The 23,538-nt window shown below is 39.5% G+C and overlaps 2 protein-coding genes across 7 annotated transcripts in view; one reads left to right on the top strand and one right to left on the bottom strand.

Moving 5' to 3' along the window:
• Positions 1–9,761, bottom strand: part of nrg2a (neuregulin 2a) — an 82,861-nt gene extending 73,100 nt beyond the window's left edge. For all 6 annotated transcript variants that reach the window (XM_074610700.1, XM_074610702.1, XM_074610701.1 and 3 more), the window contains exon 1: positions 9,214–9,761. In XM_074610700.1, coding sequence (XP_074466801.1) covers positions 9,214–9,625 — 412 coding nt within the window. In that variant the 5' untranslated portion in view covers positions 9,626–9,761. The remainder of the gene's footprint in view (positions 1–9,213) is intronic.
• Positions 9,762–13,143: 3,382 nt separating this feature from the next.
• On the top strand, positions 13,144–21,975 carry puraa (purine-rich element binding protein Aa). The gene is made up of 2 exons (XM_074610711.1): positions 13,144–13,347; positions 17,657–21,975. Exon 2 carries the CDS (start codon positions 17,737–17,739, stop codon positions 18,592–18,594), a length of 858 nt encoding a protein of 285 aa, XP_074466812.1. The 5' UTR covers positions 13,144–13,347; positions 17,657–17,736; the 3' UTR covers positions 18,595–21,975.
• The last annotated feature ends 1,563 nt before the right edge of the window (positions 21,976–23,538 follow it).

Below are 23,538 nucleotides of genomic sequence, written 5' to 3'. Positions count from 1 at the left end.
AATACATAAGATCTTAACAACATGTTTTAAGATGCTAACATGACCCCTGTCTTCATCTTCTTATAGTCATATTAAGGTCATCTCTTAAAGTGTACATAAAAAGAGCCACTGACTGCTCCCTAGTTATAGATATAAAGCATATTCTACATTCAGACCAGCTGTGGAATCCCACACAAATGCCAAATGATCTCATGGCTTAATGCTGATAGCATAAGACAAATGCAATTCTGCCACCAAACCCCTCAGACATAAATGTGTGTCTTCTCTGAAGATAGAATAAAATTCTACTCTAAATGGTTTTGCTGCTCCAAAAGCAGCTTTCATCCCATTTTATGAATTCAAGCCAGAGATTAATGGAGATTATTGGTTGTGACATTATGTACTAACTGTAAAACTAATCTGCATTCACACCACCGGCGGCCGACCTGATCCTGCTCCTCTGTCTGATGGCGGATTTCAGCCAGCTGCTTGTAAGCTGCAGTGTTGCAGCAGTACTGTAGAGGATACCAATGATGGTGTTATATATATAACAACACCAATGTTTATGTAATAATACAAAGAAAATAGTGACTAGTTTATCAAATTTCTTGCAATACGAATACTTGTGGTCTATCAAAACACAACTTTGTTTTCACTTTCTCATTTTCGTTAAGTCTTTTAGGAGTATAATCCTTGAAGTCTCCACAAAACTCACACACTTCCTGTTTTTGGGATTCCTTTAGCTCAGTATGAACTTTGGAGCAATATAACTCACATTAAAATTGGAATGACAGGGAAATAAAACTGAATATCATTGTCAAATTTCAGTTTTCCATACCCAAAAATACATTGATGAATCTCAATTTTGTTCTTTTTTGCTTCATTTTCTAAGGGTGGACATTGGCAGTATTATTATGGAACCTTGTCACCCTGCCGTGCTTACGATGTCATCTGTGATGTTATCACATTCTGGATATATTCGTCAGAGGCCTTCTTTGACCAATCTCGGGACAGGCATTTTGTTCAACTAATAACCTTAATAATGCTGCATTACATTTAGATGAGCACGTCCCCTGATATTGCGCATGCTGGCTTATAGTGTGCCATTGTTACCTGTTACACCTGTTCTTGTTTTGGTATGACAAGTCAAGCTGTACACGTTGAGCAAGGTCAAGTGTTATTCTGACCAAAATAAAGACGGATACTCCATCAGGTATTGTGGCATGCCATTTTCTAAATAACTATATAAATGGGATTATTTGACATTAGCTGTCATAAATGACAAACTAAGTATATTCCTATGGCTAACAATCTTTGAACTACACAGGGTGTGATGGAAAATTCACATCACTGCTCCACTTTACTGCTCCAGTAGCACGAGGTAGGTCTGCCGTCAGGGGGGGTCAAGGGTACAGATGACCTCGGCCCAAGGCCAAGATGGGGCCCATGCAAAGGTCTAAAGTTGACCCTTAAAGTGGCAGTAGGCAATATATTTTTGCCATCGTTGGGCAAAAATTCCATAATAACCTTTCAGCATATTGTAATTCAAGTGTTCTGAGAGATAACTAGACTTCTGCACCTCATCATGGCTCTGTTTTCAGCCTTCAAAAAAATCTACCCCGTGACGGGAGACTTTGACCAATCAAAGGTAATTTCATTGAGAGAGGGCTCCTATTGGCTGTGCTCCGGTCATGTGACCGGAAGTTGGCATTCCTTCACCAGATTTCATAATGGCGGCAGCGTCACAAACTTTCTCATTTTACAGCTAAACCGTGCACTACAAGATGATTCTGAAAACATTTGAGGCGAGAAATAGGCATTAACATAACATAATATTGATTCATATTTGATCAGCGCTGCCTAGTTTGACCGTTTGGTCGGAGTTTGCGAGTGATTGACAGCCGTCTCTCATAGACAACAGCTGGACAGCAGACCACAGATCAGCTCTTACTGCTTGTTTTCCTCCAGTCTGTGAAATCTTGCAGATGCTGTTAGGAGCACCAGAGGACACAGAGGCACATGATTTTTTCAGGTTACCTGTTTCATGTACTACTGTCACGATATAGCGACCATTTTATAAAAATAACTTTTTTTAATCATATTTGCTCGAATCTCACCTACTTCAGCTATAAATGGGCTCAAGTACAACAATTTACTAACTGACTTATATCACTGACAATACAAGTCATATGTATTTACATGATGAATACATTTAATGTTATCATTGATGACACCGATACCCCATCCCCCTGCAAAAAAAATCAGAGGCTCAAAAAAGAAGAGGTGCAGAGAGAAAAAGAAAATGAAAGGAGCAGAGAGGCAGTGACCAAATTTCTGGCCAAAACACAAGTGTGAAGAAGCACCAGGTATGACAGGCGAGGGCTGAATGTGGCAAAGATGAGGAGCTAGGCAGACTAGCAAATAACACCTGCTGTATTGGGCTCAGTTTTAAAGCTATAGTGAAGATACAGGTATCATATGAAATGACCTGGAGTGGGTGTGAATGAGGGGCACAATTTGGAAAAGTTTGCCCCCTGTCCATAATTCCTAGTGGCTGGCCTAGGGTGCTGTTCTAACCGAAAAAGGTTCAATAAACTGAATTTACGCCACCTGTCCAGCACCAAACGGGAAACACACAAAGTTAGCGACTAACTAGCTACTAAAGAACCAAGCTACAAACCCAAATATCGTATTTTTTGCAGCACTTCTTAGAGACCAAAACAAACAAGGAGAATGAATATTGGACTTATATTCATAAGGTGGCCAGAAACACAACTCCAAATGAATGCTTACGCTGCCCTGTGTTAGCTAGATGTATGAGGCCACTGTTTGCTAACACATATCTAAAGTCAAAGTTGATGTGTTTGGCAGCTTGTTGTGATGTCCCTCTGCACCAAAGAGGCAAAAAAAAGATAATTTAAAGTCAATTTAAACCCTTTAGCATTAAGTGATCTTTCCAAATCATTGATATTTATTATATTTCTATATCTAACACTCTGCTTTGCTTTGCTTTGCCTTGCTTTGGTATGCTAGCTTTTATATTAGCTAGCACAATGCTAAGTTAGCCTGTTACTCACAGGTTAGCCTAGACCAAAGCTCTTTGCTAATACTGATCATATCTATGTTTTTAAACAATTTATTTGCTCTGACTTTTATATGCCAAAGATGTCACATAGTTGTGTTGAACCACGTTTTAAAAAAACAATGAAATCAAACAAAGGAGTTGAGTTATTCCGACAGCGCGCAAAATGAATCAACATATTGATATATGCTACGGGTTTGATGGAAGGTATGGCTTTGCAATTCCAATTCCAACATAGCGTGTGGGTAAACAGAATGGAGGGAGATACAATAAGAACTACACTGAGCTATCAATGGTATTTTTGCATCAAAGGTTTGAAATGTATTGGGCAATGCCAGCGAAACCATTTTGGTTAGTGTGCTATGACAGTGAAAGCCAGCTTAACTAACTGCATAGCTCTACAGTAGACTAGATCCTCTTAACAACACACACCATGTCTTTACCCTGATTAATGCAAGGCTGTATTAGTTTCAGCTATGCACACACTAAACACACATAAGCACAATGGGACTATATAGCATCTGCACTTGTCTATGCAATTGGTGGCATACAAAAGAGTTGAAAAATATGATCCAAACAAAAAAAATCAAACGGCTGATGATTTATACATTAACGGTACATTTGCCAACTTCCAACAACTAACTGGAAAATTCAACCTTCCTACGCACATTTTTTTTTTTTTTAAAACCTACATAAACATTTCCCCAGATATTCCAAAAGAAGCCCCTTTTGAAACATATGTATATAATAGGTTATGTACAAAAACTAAAGGACTCACATCTGCTATATATTTTATAATTAATGGAAAATTACCAGACTATGAGAAAACATCCACAAAAGGAAAATGTGAAGCAGATTTAGGATATATTTATGATGAAGAGGATTGGGAACTATTAGAACAGACGCAGACATTCCACAAAGGAAGAACGTTTTTTTTATTTTAATATACATCACGTGCTTGCCAGCACTGAAGTGAAAAAAATGCTTTATAACCAATTGGAAATCTGAAGATTCACCATCATCAAGATACTGGATTAATGAGCTTCTGTCTTACTGCACACCAGGAAAGATAATGCATAATGTAAGAAAGAAACCTGCAACCTTTCAGAAAATCTGGCTGCTCTTTATCGACATTCTGCCAAATTTGAAATTAGTTGACCCAAAATGTATGACTCTTCCTGGATCAACTTCAACTTTAACTTTTGAAATATATAGACTTTATTATTAGATTTTGTTCATTGATGTGTACATATGTGTATGTGTACATAAATTAAAAGAAACAAGAGACGCATAGATGGGAGATATGCCTATTAATATGCATATGTATCTGACTTAAGTGTGTGCATTTGTTTTTGTTTGTTTTGGTCTTCCATTATTATTAAATTTTTATTGTATTTATTTAGAATCATTCTTAATCATCATTAGTATTATTTTATTTTGTATTATTGTAAATAATATATTATTATTTTCTATATGTATTTATATGTGAGTGTGTGTGTATATTTATTTATTTATTTTATGTTTCATTTTATTATAGGTCAAGTTTTCTATTATTAATATGTCCTATATGTCATTATCATCACTATTTTACTTGAATAAATATATCTTAGTTGATGTATCGTAATTTTTTTTTAAATTCATGCACAAATGGAAATGTTCATGTACCTAACATATTACAGCTGTACATGAGCATCATTTATTTTTTCAAAGAAAACAAATCCTTACGAAAAAAAGAAAATTTGATCCAAAACATTTCTGGATTTTTAGATGGATAATGAAGCCTAGACTAATGTAATTTGAAAGGACTATACTGAATGTACAATGCTTCAAAGTAAATGCTGAGAAGACCAAAGTTCTGCAGAACAGAAATTTAAATTAGTCATCTAACCTCCGCAAACATGCATCATTCTGAAGAGCTTCACAATGCTTTACAGAAATAGTGAATCAACTGACACTGTAGTGGACTAGACACAGCATTGTCTTACATAATACTACTACAAAACGCACAAATCTGTGCTCTGCAAACAGGTATTAACCATGACCAAGAATCAGTAAACCTAAATTCCACCATAAAAACAGGTCTGCCACTGCAGAACTGTGACATTTGTAGACACAAAAGATAGAGACCCAACATGCCAACTCTGTCATGATAATAGCTTGTAAAAGTCTGTGGAGTAAAAGTCTGAGTGATTGTGAGAAAGTGCCTAATAGGAGAGGAAAATGAAGGGCCGATTACTGAAAATGGCCATGCCCTTTTTTCATACATCTTATAAAAATACATCAAGCTGTCTCGTCGGAGTAGAGTAGCCGAGTGGAGAAATTCTACTACATAAATGACCCAGTGAACATAGGAAGCAATCCCCACAAACATACAGACGAAACAAATTCATGCTTCCTGCTGATCAATCTCATTAGCCTGTGCTCTGCCCTGGGCTACAGAGACACCACAGCATTGACAGTTGAAAACACCTCAATCATTCTTATCTAAACAAACACACATCCTGTACACGGCAAATAATCTTGGTGGTGAAATACAGTAAATGAGCACCTTTGTCACAATCAACAACTGTTTGCTACGTTGCCCTTGAGTGCGCTATTAGGGTATAAGGACCAGCCTGTGGATGCTAGTTGATTCATGCTACTGCCAGACGAACTTGTGGTGTAACAGCAGAACCCAGTCGCCGCCGTTAGCAGCTGTCATTCATGTTCTATGTCTAGCTCTACTGAGGAAGTCTCTCAATTCACAGAAAGATGCATAGCTCGGGGGCAAAAATTCTGCCTGTCTACCACCTCAATGCAGCAGCTGCGACCTGCATATATACAGCGAGAACTCACGGTGACAAATTAATGATAGAGTGTGCATTCACATTGTTGCATTCATTTACTTCAGAGAAATGAAAAATGAGCAATAAATAACAGTGAGAAGTATGAAGGTGGTTTTAGGGCAATGTGTTACTCCTCAACTCAGATGACCTTTTTTTTTGCATGGGTTTGCACCGACTCAATGCTCCCACTAGTCTGCACACACCCACACACATGCAAGCACAAAATGCAATTATGTAGGTCATCCTCCATGAGGTCTATGGATAGACAAAAAGCTAGGGACCTCACCTCACCACGTTTGTTTCATTACACAGACTTTTGATTTAGACTGAGCCACGAGGGACAAAAACACTATTGTCATGCTACATAATAAGAGCTAAAAGGCAGATGTGACATACTTGAAATTACAGCTGTAAGAACAGCAATGTCAGACTCCAACTGAAAACATATCCACTCTCATTGAGGTGGATGTCATTTTTTCTTTTCTGTCATCTCATCTCATACCCTCTGTAGATAAAAAAAGCAGTGCATAATACGCAGCTAACCAACCAGGTTCAGTGCTTCCATACCAAGCCTACCGACACATACTGAACAGCAGCTAAAAGGAGGAGAAAATACAAAGTTTGCACTGAGGAATAGGTCAAAGGTCATTTCAGGTGGCTGCAATCCTATAGCATACGGTCCACTGCATGTTACCTGCCTTATTCTGTGAAACAAATATGTCAAATATGCTTGCGCTTGGATTAAATGTTAGGCACATTTCCTCTTAATGATGACAGTGTTGTGTCATCATCAGTGACTTGTCACAAAGCAGCATTGGACTTCCAGGAAACACTTGCTTACCATGTATTTAGATACAGTCTGTACTACACTCTCTCAGCCACATACAACATGATCTGCTTGCAGCCAGTATGAGCAGACAGATCTGATTAGCTTAATATGTATGTTTGTTGTAATCTATATCAAAAGAGCAGTATTTCTTGGTGTTTTTGTTTCCTCTTTAGCAGGAAGCTCCTAGCTGAGTCCTGAGGAAAGGGTGCAGGTGGCAACCACTGTAGGTAGCCTGTTTTTCAGGCAGCCAGAACACAACAACTGCATCACTTTGAGAGCTGTACAGTATGTTCGTTGAGTCCCTCCTGGTTCACACACTTGGGAGCTGATGCACAAGAGGGATTCGAGGCAAATTTGGGATGTGTGCTAAGCGGGCCTGGATGCAATATTTGGGCCCAGACAAAGCAGCAGTTCAAGGTTCACGGCTAAGCTTTAATAGCCTAAAATATACTGTAGATGGACTGATCCAGTGTTAGGGGACTTAATATGAGGGGAAAGAAGTAGTCAACAGCATTGTTGATCTTGAGTCCCTGCTGAATGAAGCTCAAAGGGACAAGATGTCAAGGGACAAACTGTTTATCAGTCTGTATGAAAGGCTACGTTTCAAATGGCATGATTAGGGAGTCAGAAAAGATACCGTGATGAGATCAGCCTCCTCAACTACAATGGCCCACCAGAGCAACATGTTGCTGGGTGCTTTGAACTAAACAAAAGAGATCTACAGAGGCCCAGGAAGCGGGCATGGCAGTTCTCTCAGGTAATACAGCGATGTGGTGGCCGCGCCAGTTTGATCACGTCACTCTCTGACGAGCTTTGCTAAGTGGCGGAAGAACTGAGTGGGTAATGTTTGGGCTGCTCAAGGAACTCAACAGGTAATAAGGTCCATTTAGTGTTACCTCTCTAATGGGATGATGAGTTTAAAAGCCACAGTGAGGGTGGCAAAATCAAGGATAGAGGGGAAGTGTCTCATGAGTACAGGCTAAGAGGATTTAAGTAGGTAGAGAGAGAGTTCAGAGCACACATCATGTTCTAGGCCACAACATTTGAGTGGATGTGCAAATGTGTGTACCATACGATGGTAGTAAAAGATTATTATACGTGCAACATATGCTCTAACTGATTCAAAACATACAAAGTTTGGAAGATGAGCTGCCTCACATTAGGAAGTTGTGTTGCAGGCTGACCTGCACATTAGTTAGTAAAGGAGTGGATCCTTGACAAGCACTGTGTTTAAGATCAGTTACAGACACTGACACTACTTTATAATTAAAGTAGACTCATTTTACCCTGATGAAGAGCTGGAAAGACACTCTCTGTGTGTCATTTAAGCAGTTGACAAGTGGCTTTAGCTAAGTCTAGTCATGAATTCTGTCACTAAACAATGCACAACATTTTTAAACACAAATGTGTGTGTGCACCCACGCACAAATGCACATTAATTAATGTATTTATGTGTAGCCCACACCAGTGCAACAGTATGCTGCATTGTTCTTAATCAATAAACAAAATAATCAGCCTTGCTTTTCATTTGTGAAATACTACGAGAGAGAGAGAGAGAGAGAGAGAGAAACCACTGCCCATCGAAATATAAATACACTTGAATATCATCAGTAACAATGAACATACTAAAACAGAAATACATAATGCATTATTATAAATAAAATGTGCTTGGTGTGATTTTAAAATGACTCCCTAAGGGCGACATCTACTGACCAAAATCCATCCCTGAACCACTTGTGCATGAATCTGAAAAAAAAGAGGAAAGTGTTGGGTGGTAAAGTTGATCATTTGATATTTTCCAACAACTATAACCCCATCTGTTCCAGGTTAGGACTACACCACAACACTGCTAGATGCATGTGTGCATACAGGACTTGCTCTACTATGCCATAGTGTGGGGTATTAAAGCATTAAAGCAGGGCATGAGCCTAAATATAGCCTAAAGTAGGAACCAATTTGCTTAGGGCGGCGTGATGTTGCACACGTGACACACCGGTGCTACAGGCCGCTGTCCGTGGTGCTGAAACTGAACCGGCTCCATGCAATGCATGTGCTCCATGATCACATAAATTGCTGCTACTATTTGGGAAAATAGCAATTTGTATATGAACCCAATGAAGTCAAATTTGCAAAAGGATGTGCCTGAAACGTTTGAATGCGGGTTTGCAGGATGCAGATAGTTCGATACACACAAACTGCAATTCCTCACAAGCAACAGTGCGAGGCGCATGTCTGATGCAGTTCAGGGGAGAGAGAAAGAGAGAAAGAGAGTTTGATTGATCATGTGGGCTATGGGAGCCTGCGAGAGTTGTCGAAAATTGCTGCATAGACGCCCCTTAGGCACCTATCTGGTACCCACTGACTCCAAAAGCATGCCGTGGCCATAATAAGCACAATTCACCAAAAAAAAGAAGCCATAAACCAGTGGGGGGGCTGCTATAACAGACTCTTCCGGGTTGGACTTTTTCTCCGGTATAATCCACAATACATTCACTTACCGCAGTCCTCACACAAGATCTTCCCAACATCCTTTTTGAGGCTTTTCACACTCGTGTCCCGAGGCGCAAACGATGCCTTGTACACCAAGGGCTCGTCAGTGGGGTCCATGAAAAAAATGTACTTGTGGTTCTTCTTCACTTTGGTGCACGGAGCCTCGGATCCGAATTCCCCCACGGTGACGAGCTGCTCCCGCTCCAGACCCCCGCTGCTCAGGGGCCACACATCCAGCACTCGGACATGCACACGGTACGGCTCCTCCGCGGACACGTTTGCAGGCGTAGACTGCACCTTGCCCTCGATCACCACGGCGGATTTGTAAACCTGGTCCTGCAGGGAATTCAAAGTCGGGGAGTAGCAGGCGAATGAGACCCCGATGACCAGCATGGATAAATGGACTGAATCAAGCCTCATGCCGCCTGCTTTGGCTCGGTGGTCGCTGGTCGCGTTGCGGCTGACAGGCTCTCTCGGCTGTGGGGCGATGATGGCGATGGAGCTGGAGCTGTGTGGTTGAATGAAGAGACGAAGAGTAGGCTCCAGTAGCACGGCAGCGCGGCAGACCTTGCATAAGTGTCCATGCCATCGGGATCCGCTGCTTCTTCTTCCGAGTGCTTTTTCAATGGGCAACCGCGGGGATGATGCTGGCTTTTCAAATCCAGTCACTGCTTTCTTTCTGCTAATAATAAGGCATTGTAGATCAGGAATTGATGCCCCCCTTATGCTGCCATAGTAGCCTTAACTGCAAGACGACGCCACTCTTATCTTTGCCCAAAAATTGCAGTGGTGGGGTACCGCTATGAGGATGCTCTTCTGTAGCATCTGCAGCGGAGGGAAAAGACGCAAAATGCTGCAGTGAAGCACAAGTTTTTTGGTAGTCCGCTCGCAAAACATATAAGCCACGTTTCATTCCCCAGAAATAAAGCGATATTTGTGGTCGCTATTGTGGCAATAGGGCGCCTTCCTTTCAGCGTGGCTCTCTCCGCCTCCCCCACTAGCCACAGACGGAGAGGAAATAACGCCGATTGCCAAGGGGCTCCGGCAAACAAAAAACGCAGGATTTGGAGCACTGAGATGCAGGCAAACCCGATGGACCGAAAGGGTCGATCTCCTCTCTCCCGAAACCCAGTTTACTGTACGCCAATCACTCCATGGTGGATTATCAGCGGCGATCTCACGCTATAATGAAACAAACGGAATCCGAAATCCATGACTGTCCCCTCCTCAAAATTGCATCCTACTGTAGCCAAGGCATCGCTCCAAAAAAAAAAAAACAGAAAAAAAAGATGAAATAGGTTCACGTTGAAAGATGCAGCCGCATATAGTCCGGTGATGGGCCTAGAAACAAGCATATGGCTGCGATGACTAAGGCTGCGAAAGCGTTTCACATTCTTCAAGAGACTGTTTTGAATGAGTTTTGCGTCTCATCCCATTAAGTCATGCCCTGCATTCAGGTCACATTCGCTGCTCTGCCTCTGAAAAAACTGATGTTGAAGCACCCGCATTAAATCCATACAATTGAAACAGCTGCAATATGAGGTCCGAAGCAGAGAAACACAATCATTTTAATTACTTTAGAAGGAGAAAATTCAATGAAAGTGGGCTTCTCTGTGTTTGTAATATTATAACTGAATATGTCCACATGATGAGGGAACACTTTAACACAGGAGCAGACCTATAAGAAACTACATTTAACACAGAAATGATCATTTATTATCATAAATGGCAATGTTTAGGTCAAGTTATGATTGCAATGGTTTGGTTTAAATGCCAAATAGAATGCGGATCCAGGATGTTGTGCTGTCAGTATTCACAAAGAGCGACATCTGCTGACCACACTGTGTTTATGAGCACTTTGACACATACATGCTGTAAATCAAAAAGCAAATGTTGTAAAATAAGAAAAGCAGGGTGCCACATTTTAATCCTAAAGTAATAATATGGTCATAATAATAATCACGTGACATATACAGTTTAGGGCAATACATGTTTATATTGTGAAAACTCAAAGCTCATGTCTCAGAAAAGAAAATGTTTAGTACATTTTCAAATAAAATACACCCAGACTATTGGGTGACCAGGCTGACTGCACAGCATGTTTATCCCTTCTCCCACGTGTCCCACATATTGATACCATGTCCCACATTTTGATCGGCTCTAGTATTCAAACGTCAAACCACTGCAGGACAGACGCTTTTCTAAAATATGGCTTTTCCGTGGGTCAAGTGCAGGTTAACCTGTCTTTGCTATGCTATACAGCCAATGGGGGGAAAGTCATAAGCTATGCAGATTTAGGCAGAATATGATGTAAACTACCACAAAGAAAAAATGAAATGCAGAGACTGTTAAACTACTTATAACTGGATAAAGCTGGTGGAAGGTGATTCTCAAAGAGTTCTTGCAATTTTTTTGTATTTTTCAACCAGAAGGTAAAGCATAGAGACGTTCCAAGCTGAGGGGTGGAATATAAATGTTTATTTGTTTTAAGTTAGATAGACATTCTATCAAAATTGAAGACTACTTCTCGGCATTAATCCCACATTGTCCCACATAAACATACTCTTTGTCCCACATTTGGTTTGTTGGGATCTGCTCACCCTAACCAACACATAACACATGCTGCTTTTCATTTCTGCGCATGTTCGGCAGACCTGGCTGCTCTCCGTGGTGCTGAAATGTTACATTCCACTCTAACAGTTGGACTATGATCAAGCTTAACTATTTACACAGCAAATAAACACATAAATGATAATATATATTAGGCCTATATAGAGTGCTGATGTAAGACAAGCCATACACACTTTCATCAGCCTATACTGTGTGATCTGAAGCCCTCTTTCCTGCAACAAGAACTGCCAATGTGCTTTTAAACTCACAACACCATCACAGAGGGAGCACCTGAAAGATCCAACCATGCAGTGAGACCCTTGTCATAATATCGACCCAAAAATGTGTTGATTATTAATGCTCAGACACTTCTTTAGATACTGCCCTCCATTACAGTTGCACTGTAAACAATTGCTGTTAATTTACAGCAGGATTTCAACGGTGTTAACCTGTTATTGCTAAAAACAGTGCTTTACTGTTAATACAAAAGAAAACCTATTAAATTACGCTCATAGGCCGTTTTTTAACTGAACGATAACGCATTCTTAAAAAACAGCACTTTACTGCTGATCAACTGTCTAAAGTATCATAAGTAACAGTTTCATGCAGTATTTTTTTAATTCTGGGACCTGATCTGCACATGTGAGGCTTGTACATTGTACATGATTGGAAAATCAGTGAATTAGCTTTACTGTTCTTCACTCACATGTTATTCTGGTTTGCATTCTGTGCTTGTAGCCAGCTATAGACATACATTTTGGGAAAAGTGTCAACAAGTTTATCATAGCCTTTTTCCTAACAAGTGCCTTTAATTGTATTTAGTGTGACTAGTCCTATGTCTGTAACCTGCTAAGTCTATTCATCTAGGCAAAAAAATTATGTTTATTAAAATGTATGTAAAAAAATACAACCTAAATAGTGCATTAAAACAAATCAGTAAGATAATGTAAAAAAAGGTGAAAAACAGCTATATAATGTATCTTTAAACAGTAAATTAACTGTAAAATACTGTGAAATTGATAAAAAAACAAAAAAACAGTATTTTTCATTAACAGTACAAAGCTGTAAATTTCAGCGACAGTATAATAATGTTACTTTTACAGTAACACAAAGGCAACCCTGCTGTCAGTTCTTTACTGTTATTTTACTGGGAAATTCTTAACAGTGTGCTCAAAAACAGTTGCCCTACCTGTTACCATCACCATCACCAGCAGAAGGCAAAGCTGCAATACCTCAGTAGCGCCGAGAGGAGGCGCGCGTCCTCTTCACTTCTTCCCACAGTGCGTGTTGACATCAGAGGTGGAGCGTGCGCCGTTGAACTTGTGCGTGTGTCGCTCTCTCCGTGCCACGACTCGCTCGTTTCTTGTCCATCTTGTGAAGCAGACAGGAGCAGTCCTCCGCAGTGGTGTCATATAAAAGGCCTCCGGAGCGCATTCACATGTGTCCTGTGCCTCGTCTCGTCTCGTCTCCTCTCCTGCTGCACGCCGTACAGGCTCTGAGGCGCTCTCCACTGCACACTGAGCGCTGTTAAGGTAGGTATATCTCGGCTCGGCTCGGAATGACGCTTTATTTACATGTCATCCGGATTGTTACCATCCTCCTGCAGCATTTAAGTGTCCCTAACGTGCAGACAAGCATGTGTGCCATCGCCTCGCAGAGTTTCCAAGAAGCATTATATAGGCTAGTACATATACGCGCCGTGCGTCTGACAGAATAATGGAGCTGCGTTTGGAGCAGCGCCACTGCATTCCGTTGTTGGGATGTAGGGCAAAACTTTGTGAGGCTGCCCTTTTTTTTTTTACAAACTGCGACGACACCTTTTTTTGAGGCGGAAATCTGCGTTTTAGGTGGCCAAGGCATCCAAACACCACTGATTTTACTGATTCATATTACATGATCGAATGAAAAATAGGCCGTAAGTGCTCATTGATGATGGATTCATCAACTGACAGGTTGTTTTCTGGTCTGTCGGAGCATGAGACAGCACACAGACAGGGCCTGTAGCCTATTAGGTAAGTAAATTAGACAGAAATGTAACATGGGGAGGTTTTGGATTATTAAATCGGATTAAATTCTAAATAAGGCTTTTTTAAATATTTTTTTTATGGGCAATTGAAGCCCCAAGAGGAAAGGGGATATTACATTTACGCATGTAGGTATAGGCCTACACAGAAAATGTATATCTCATACCAAAACAACAATATAGTTTAATAATAAGCTCTATAGGAATTACTTACCTATTTTGCATGCATCCAGACTGGTGTTTACCTGGTTGAGAGAGAGAGAAAAACGAAAAAGCACGTCACAAAAGACTGACACAATAAGGCCAGATGCAGCTTTGCTTTAACAATATCAACAGGAATAAATTAAAGTAAAGATTTGAAAGCTTGGGAAAAGGAAGTTAACTATGTTGAGATGAGGATAAAACGGCTATAAATTTAATCATAAATAGCCTCGGTAGGCCTACAGCATACTGAACATCAGAATAAAAGTAGGCCTATATAAATTGCCCTCTTTTTTATTATTTATTTAGTTTTAATTACCTTTGGCTTATGAAGATCACTAATAATTTACTCACTTTGACTTCCCCAAACATTACCTACTGGATTAAGTGAGGTAAGACGTGATTGCTGTGGAACTGATCAGGAGGCCGCACGACCTTTGCAGAGCATATCTGAAGGATTTATACAACTAATCTAAGTAGATCAAGGTTCATCTTTAAGGTTAAATAAAAAAATTAAAGAAAAGAAAATCTGCTAAACTTTGGTAACCCTTTTAGGCCTGCATGTTCACCTCGCCAAAACTAAATATAAATATATAATAAATATGTTTTGGCCCAAACGGTATTTTAGACTACTTTTTTTTCAATAAATAAGCGTCATTTATTTCTTAGCATGTTTTAAGCCTAATGGTTTTTATATTATAAATAATTAATTAAAATATGTTACTTCTCTATAATCTTTTTTTATTATTGTTTATTTTGTATTGCTTTTGCCTAATAACTGCAAGCACAAAATGGAAATAATTAGTTCACTTTTGCCATTCTGACTCAATATCACAATATAGGCCTATATTTGTCAGTTTAATGTATGATCATTAACTTTAGGATTATTTCAGTGTTTTAGTACTACCCAATGAATTGTGGAAAGCTTTAATATTTACAAAACAGCTATTTTTAATTTATTTACAAATGCAAAATGCAATATTTGACATATACAATTATTATAAATATGAATGTCTTAATATTTCACTGTGTGATAATAATCAAGAGTTTAAGTATAATTAAAAGGGAACATTTAAATGTTAACAAATGTTAATGTTTCTTGGTCGTACTGAACTCCACTCAGGCCTTCAGGCAGCCTTTAGGACGCCTACACTGAAGACATGTCCACGTTTTTTATTTATTTATCTGCCAATATAGTCGATTTTTTGTTTTTTGAAGAAAAATAAAATAAAATGCATGTTTAAATAATAAGAGCATAAAACCTGAAAAAAAACTGATACAATTACATAATTGGCCCATTTATCATTAGTATAATAATCGACTTGTTTTAAGCTAAATAAAATGTTCAGGATCAATGCTCACCGTTTTTAAGATGAATATTTGTGAAGTGCATAACGAATTTAAACAGGGAGAAGCTGCTGGTCATCCTTATTTTATTTAGAGTCCTGCGCACATCAACATTGAACGCTTTTACGTCTCCAAGATATATCAACGTAAAAGGGGAGAAGGCGTGCGTGAATGAGATTTTGTATATGTAGCCTAAAGGGTAGTTTTACATTTTTAAAGGATAAAAATACACGTGAAATTCTCATGTATTAATGTAGACTTTTTTATTTATTTATTTATTTTCATTAATATTTTAATTCGACTTTATTGACTGGAATTATTAACCCGTAGCATGTAAAGACCAATTTTCAAAATAGAACAATAGGCGTAGTTATACTTTTCTTAGGCTATATGGTTTGCCAGAAATGCCAAAGTTGTTTTAGGGAAACATTAAAACTCATAAATTCATACAGCAGTAGCAAATTGGCACAAACAAATTTAGGTATATTTTTTTAAAGGCCTTCTTAAAGTGAAAGGTCTGCACAATCAAATTTGTTTTCCAGGTGGACAAGAAGGAAGATTAATTACTATATGGACAAAGTATCGCCAGCATGGGGACAGTATTTTCACAAGTGACCAATAACAGGTTAATGTTGTGTGTCGCCTATTAAAATGTGTTAAAATGTGTTGATGAGTACTTTTTTTGAGTACATATAAATGCATACTCTAATTCAAATTAAAATAAAAAAATCAGACAAGAAATGTTCAACTATTTGCAATCACCTTGGACATGAACAACAATTATACCACATCATGTCATATAATATGGTCTAACTGGCGTATGAAATGTGTAGGCCTACATTTAAACATGCGCACAAACGTCCAAATATACACAATAAGAGCTGCAAATTATGGGTAGGCTATTATTTGCAGGCCTACATTTATACAGATATCCTTATACTTTATGATATACTGCTGTAGAAAAAACCCCAGCTCTGAAACAATTAACATCACCTGTCGTTAAATGCGATGGCAGCATGCAGTCAGTTGGCAAAATATGCGCCCCTGCTTCTACTGGCACAAGATGCTGCAAATTTAGGCCCAGAAAATGTATGGACTGAACTGGACTATATATAGGCCTACTGAGCATATGGATGGAGTTGTTTTTAAAAGTTTCTTATTGACGTTTTAACATAGCCTACATTTTTCCTCCGTGAAAATGTTGCATCTCAAATGACTTCCAGCTGATCACAACTACAGTTCACTGAAGAAAGAAACCATTTTTACCCATCCTCTTTCAAACTTCATAGATGGATTTGTATCTTTTGAGGTAAGTAGGTCTATACTAAACTTTGCTATTATGACATGATCAACTAGCCTAGTTGACATTATGTGGTGAGGTAAGCTTTGCATCTCTAAACATAGTTCCTAAAACCATTAACATCATTAACATGGGTTAAACGGTCCTTTCCCCGACATGCTTTGGCAATACTGCACTTCACTGCTATATGCCAAGAAAGCAAATTCAATTTCATTTGCGTTAGACAAATAGGGTGACGTTGCATAGGTTAATTCAGTAGTAGGCCTATCAAGTTTTGAAATAAATAATTTATATAAATGACGAAGCTGTGCCATTTCTGTGTAGGCCTATATATGCTTCTATACCTTAAAGTAGATAAAGATTCATATTGGCTGTAAGTCTACATGACTGGTAATGGGGGAAAATGGTTAGGCCTATTAGTTTTAATATTATTTCATTAGACTACTAGTAGGGTACTAACCTAATACGAAGCTGTTAAATATTCAAAAATATGGATGTAATTTAGTGAGGCCTAATGACTAGCTTTAAGAATGAGCTCCTTCTTATGAGTTGAGTGGGAAGAAATCACTGAACACAAAACTCTTAAGACTTCAAATAAGCAGTCAATGTTTGTGTCAGGTAACAACTAATTCTTTTTTAAATTCAGTTTAGTGCACTTGTGATGTAGGCCAACCAGTGCTACTTTGGGAGGATACGTATGTCCTTACTTTAAAACAGTAACGGGGCAAGCTAGGGTCTTTCCAGGTAGCAACAACACCGTCATGTTCAGATGCTGTTCGACGAATAGAAACGAAACCAGACTGCGGGAGATGAATTTCTCAAGAACCACCGTTGGTTTCGTTTTCGATATGACTGACAGCTCATGACATTAGAAAATGTTGGAGGAAAACAAAACACAGCATCCTCTCTCTGCTCTGCATTAACTCTCCCCCCCCTCCTCCTTCTCGCCTCTTTCTACCTCTCTGTGTAGATCTCGCGAGAGCTCCGGCGTTCGCTGTGGCTGGCCGTGGCTTTGCAGCAGACAGAGGGAGAAGGCAGGCAGGCAGCATCATGGCGGACAGAGACAGTGGTAGTGAGCAGGGAGGAGCAGCCACGGGCCCAGGCTTCGGTCCCATGCACCCGGCGACAGGAGGGGCGGGCTCGGCTACCGGCCTCCAGCACGAGACCCAGGAGCTGGCGTCGAAGCGGGTTGACATCCAGAACAAACGCTTCTATTTGGACGTGAAGCAGAACGCGAAAGGCCGCTTCTTAAAGATAGCAGAAGTCGGGGCCGGTGGAAACAAGAGCCGCCTCACTCTCTCCATGTCCGTGGCGGTCGAGTTCCGTGACTACTTGGGGGACTTCATCGAACATTATGCCCAGCTGGGTCCGAGCAACCCGGCGCTGGTACAAGACGAGCCCCGGAGAGCACTCAAGAGCGAGTTCTTGGTCCGAGAGAATCGGAAATACTACATGGATCTGAAAGAGAACCAGAGGGGACGGTTCCTGAGGATCCGACAGACCGTTAACCGGGGGCCCGGTTTGGGATCCACGCAAGGCCAGACGATCGCTTTGCCTGCCCAGGGACTTATTGAGTTTCGTGACGCTTTGGCTAAACTTATTGACGATTACGGTGTAGAGGACGAGCCTGCAGAGTTGCCCGAAGGGTCATCATTGACTGTGGACAACAAACGCTTTTTCTTCGACGTCGGATCCAATAAGTATGGTGTGTTCATGAGGGTGAGCGAGGTGAAGCCCACGTACCGCAACTCGATTACGGTGCCCTACAAAGTGTGGTCCAAATTTGGGAATACTTTCTGTAAATATGCCGAGGAGATGAAGAAGATCCAGGAGAAACAGCGGGAGAAGAGGGCATGCGAGCTGCAGCAACAAGAGGAGATGCAGGCGGACGATGGAGACGAGGATTGATATAGATAGCAAGAAAAAACCCACAAAAACATGCAAGAGTAATGAAAATAACAAGAGAAATATAATTAAAAACTCTACTGTATAAAGAAAGAAATCTAAAGATTTAACTGTAATGGTTTAACTCCAAGGGAGCATCACCCACAATATAAGAAACCTCCACAACCTGACAGTTATGACATGTTGTCACTCATCGCTGGATGTTACCCCACTTATCCACCATTAATACAGTAACAGGCTGCTAAACAAAGTAATAACATTATATTTGACCATTGTTTCCTACTTGACAAACAATATTGAACTGAGTGTTTATTTCCCTTATTAACAGAAAACTTTTGTACCAGTTAAAGCTATTGTAAAAAAAAAAAAAAAGTGTCTGCAATGTTCAAATGGAATTATTGCCGAGGAAAAACCCTTTCCTTTCCATGTGAGCTAATGACTTCAGCACAAATCAGATATTTTAATTTTTAAAAACCAAAATTCTAAAAGTTTGTAAAAGGTTGTCACATGTACTTGCCATCCTATTTACCTTTACCTGTGAGTAGAGATGTGTTTACACATAAATCACATGAGGGCTAGGCCTGCTTTGAAAACTGGTTAGATGTCATGCAGTATAAAAGGAACATAATAGGCATTTTCATCAAATGAAACAAGTGCTCTATTTGTTGTGCAATATGCATTGCATAAAAATATATTGAACTGGTCGATGGATCTTGACATGATTACGTTTGCCAGAGGCATTCAAAGAAATATTAATATTGTAATTTTGTTTCAGTTGAAATTGTTGCCATGCAGATGGATATATTATAGACTACCTTTGTGTCTCGTTGTTAATGCAATGTGTTCATTTTAAAGGTACTAAATGTGTAATCGATAGAGGAAATGCGGTGACAACATGTAGCAAATGGCCTGAATTGCAGATTACTTAACAAGACAGACGCCCGACTGGGCTGATTGGCTTAGTGGTCTGGAAAAAAAAGAGGCAAAATTCAGCAGAGCATTATTGGTTAGTACATCTGAAACATTTTGTGATCTTGTTCGGTCATAAAAGTGCCAAGGTGTGCTGTTGCTGCATGTTAATCTGCACTAAGATAGTTTTCGTTGGTTTCCCAAAATATTGGCTCAAGGACTCTTCCATAAGTATCTTTATCTGCCTGTAGTGTACGAATCTCAAGTGGGAGTACTGAGGGATTTCAATCCAAAGGCTTGGTGTAGTCGTAGTGGAAGTTGTTTCAAAAGCGCGATCGTAAAAGGAGCGAACAGTAATCTAAATATCACCATCACACTATGAGGAGGGCCGCTGAGGAGCACTGGATGAGCCGAGGTGAAGAAGGTTCACTTCACCTGCTGGTGAACTGCCAGTAGTGTGTCATCGGATTGGCCCATCCCTACGAGTTTTAAGATCTGAAAGTGTGAAGTTCAGTTGGGCTACTTTGGACTCATATTCATAGCTCCACTTTAGATTTCTAAGCCCAAATATCTACCGGGGGGGGGGGGGGTGATGAGATTCTGTTTTGGTCTAATTGTATATATTTGGGCTGCCACACGGAAAAAACAACTGGTTCCAAACCAGTTCAATCGCATCTCATAGATGTGTGATAGCAGTTTTATAAACTCTGTCAGTAAACTCCAGAGAAACTGGCAACAATCAGATAATGTCAGATTTACCTCAGCATTGAATTAAATGATTGCTCCCATGTTTAGATTGACTGGAAACCAGCAAACTAGACAGTCCTTGACCACCTATTTTTGGAGCCTCTGGTATAGCCTAAATGATACCTGTTTGGGAGCATCCTCTTCAGCATATAAACAACCTGGTGCCTTACACACTCCGCATGCTTACACGCTGGCCTGGTGCTTTGGATCGCAGTTTGGCTTCTTTTTTTGTTTCCTCTCTCTTTCTTCCATTTTTTTGTGTCTCAGCCCCTTGTGTGCTAGCGCACGACTCGTGGTGCTAAAAGGGTTTGTTTACAAACTCTTGAAGAAAAATATTGGAGCAGAATTCTTAACTTTTTTCTGCTTCCTTCCTTTCCTAACTTCATTGCCATCCCCATTCCCCCAGCCATCCAGGTATCGGCCTACATGTAAACATGGAAGGGGGTGGTCACCTAGATGCAAGATGATGCAGAAGAGTTGGCTCTTCACTAGCCAAGCGCATTAGTGGGGAGAGCAGGGGCTGATTGGGAACACCGGTAGTAGCCTGAAATGATATCAATCCTTGTTGGAACACCCCCTTTTGAAATGCTCGTTCTATGGCTTGGGTAGTTCTGTGTTAAGTTGTAAGTCGCTCAATTAATGGGAGCAGCAAGCATGTCTTGTTTTGTTTTTTTGTTTTACGTAGTTTTACCTTTTCAGCGTTATTCCACATTATTTGTAATTTTGGAATGTTTTTCGCCCACAAAAAATATATCTATTTTTTCTGTGCAACATTTCATCACTGTGTGCAATATCGTATGTGCCAATGGTGGCAATATATGTATATCAATTAAATATATGATTACTATTTGAAAGCATGTGGCTGAATTCCATGTTTATTTCTCATGAAGGAGTTGTATGCCTTTATTTGCACTCAAAGCTCCATCCTGGAGGAAATATATATAGTAAACCAAGGTCTTAGCAGCCTGTTGGGTTAAGCAGTTCACTTTAACTTGAAATAGAACAATGTCACTGCAAGTATGCCTCTATTTAGGAAATGTGGCTTATGGGTTGTTGAAGGTAGAATATAAACACACAATGGAGTTTTTTTTTTGTGAAAAAGAAAACTTAAAAAAAAAAAAAAACAGTGAAATCTCCATTTTAGCTTTAAGCTAAGAAAAGGTGCTTCAGTCCAATTCTCATTAAGGTGTATGGTGAACTGTCTTCAGTGGTTGTTGTGTGTAGCACTTTGCTTTCCCAGGTTAATGAAATGCCTGACCAATACTTGTTTAAAATGATCTCAACAAAGAATGTCATTCTCTCTTATTTTTTTTATTTTTTTTAAAGATGAAGTATTTGATTTGCTCATTTGATGCATTAAAATATAATTTATGTACATTTGACAAATTTCAAAAATAAATTTAATTTACCCAATGAGGGAAAATCTACATTCAAAATGTATGTGTTTTTTTAATGTTTCATTTCTTGTTGGAGAAAGAAAAAAAATTCCCAAAATGTCTACAATTCACTGATGAAAAGTATGTTTAATTTTGATGTAGTGTTGTCCACAATGTCTGACTCTACATTTGCAATGATACTAATAACTAAAGCTTAATTTTACAGCCTTTTAAAATGCAAACTTTGCAATGACAAGTTACTGATGACTCATGTCTTCTTAGAGATTTCTACATTAGTACTGTATGTATAATAGCAGGCTGTAAAATAAAGCATTACTTTGTTCTCTAATCATCCCGACTACGCTATTTGTGATCATTTGTATGCAACGATTGCGGTTTTATGAGCTTTACTTCTCATCTAACACTAAAGAAATGAGAGCTTATCGATCACGACCCAACAGAACCTGCATGTCTTTCAAGTTTTATTTGCAAATAACCATTTTTCTGATTTGAGTTTTGAGGTTTGCCCTACTGTTAGTGATTAACACAAGAAAAGCAGAATGCAAACTTTTTTATTAATACTTTTATTACATTAGTAGCTATTTACAAGTTAGAATTCTGGTTTAACGCGTATTAATAAACTGGTTTGATGAAGAAGATAAAAATAAGCCAGGCATTATCCTTCACCAGATCATCAGCAGCCTCAGTGTTGTTTCTGCCTCTTAAAACGTGGCAGAGTTTCTATGACATGAGAGGATTTTTATTACTTTAAACAGTCCTGTACCTTCTCCTCGACCACCTACTGTACCAGAAGAAACCACATTACAAAAATGTTAATATAAGGATGACTTAAATTTGTATCTACCACTGCCACAAACACTCACTCTCCTGGGAGGTCAGAGGTCAGGATCTGGACATGCTCAAAGGCCTTTTCTGCAGGACTATTTATACGTCTGGGCTTTGTTGTGAAAGTCGATGGTCTCTCAGCCTCTCAGCCCCCCTGCTGGTCAGGAGGAAGGGTGAAAAAAACCTGAAGGGGATGTGCTTATATGAGATGGACTCCAGCCCAGATGTCAAGAGTTTTCTATTCATCTAAGAACCCACATAGAGGATCGGTTTAAGTCATCACGGCTTTGGAAGCACAAGTGCAATGCATCAGATTAATTTGTGAAAGCACAATGCATTCTATTGATTAAAGGTTATGGAAATCCTTTATTTTCGGTCGTGAGTTCGTCAGTCATGCTACTTAGAAGCACAAAGGCAATAATTGCTCACAGGAATGCTGCTAGGGAAGATTAATACAACAGGTTTAGTCTGGTCCAGCTGCCACATTGCTAGATGACAAACTTGATCAAATTCATATTGTGTTGCTGCTGCAACATGGTCATCATCACCTGAGCACTCCATGACAGCACTCTACTATGACTAGCAATCTATAATGTATAACATCCTGCCACTTTTTAACCTTTTGTGTACCTGCATGCGTGTTTATTTCTGCTGTGGTGTTGCTGAGCTTTTCAGCATATGTTTGGAAATGCTGCCTTCGCTTTAACGTCGCTTCCATTTTTATTCGTCTTTCTTATTTAGTTGCTATATGCTGAAGCAGTTTGGCTTTGGTGGTGACGTAATTCATAGCAGGCTTCTCTGGGTTTGGCCACTGGAGGACGCTCTTTACCTATAAATGAAATGCTCAGACAGAAGGGAGAGGAGAAGAAAGAAGAAGAAAGATGCCTTTGGCTTCAATGTGGTAGAATTGGTAGAACAACAGAAAAATAAACAAATGGATGAGTTTTTAGCTGTATAGAATATGTACATAGAATTTTGAATCACTACATACAATTCAGGCCACTATTTATGTTTTATTGTTTTAACGGGCTTGATAGCTTAAAATAAAAAAGTCCTTCAGCAAACCGTA

This window comes from Sebastes fasciatus, chromosome 16 (assembly GCF_043250625.1).
Source record: "Sebastes fasciatus isolate fSebFas1 chromosome 16, fSebFas1.pri, whole genome shotgun sequence".
NCBI lineage: Eukaryota > Metazoa > Chordata > Actinopteri > Perciformes > Sebastidae > Sebastes > Sebastes fasciatus.
This window is presented reverse-complemented; position numbering and strand designations above follow the sequence as displayed.

What these genes read in the sequence shown, in the direction of transcription:
- puraa (XM_074610711.1), top strand. Translation starts at nt 17,737, where the DNA reads ATGGCGGACAGAGACAGTGGTAGTGAGCAGGGAGGAGCAGCCACGGGC.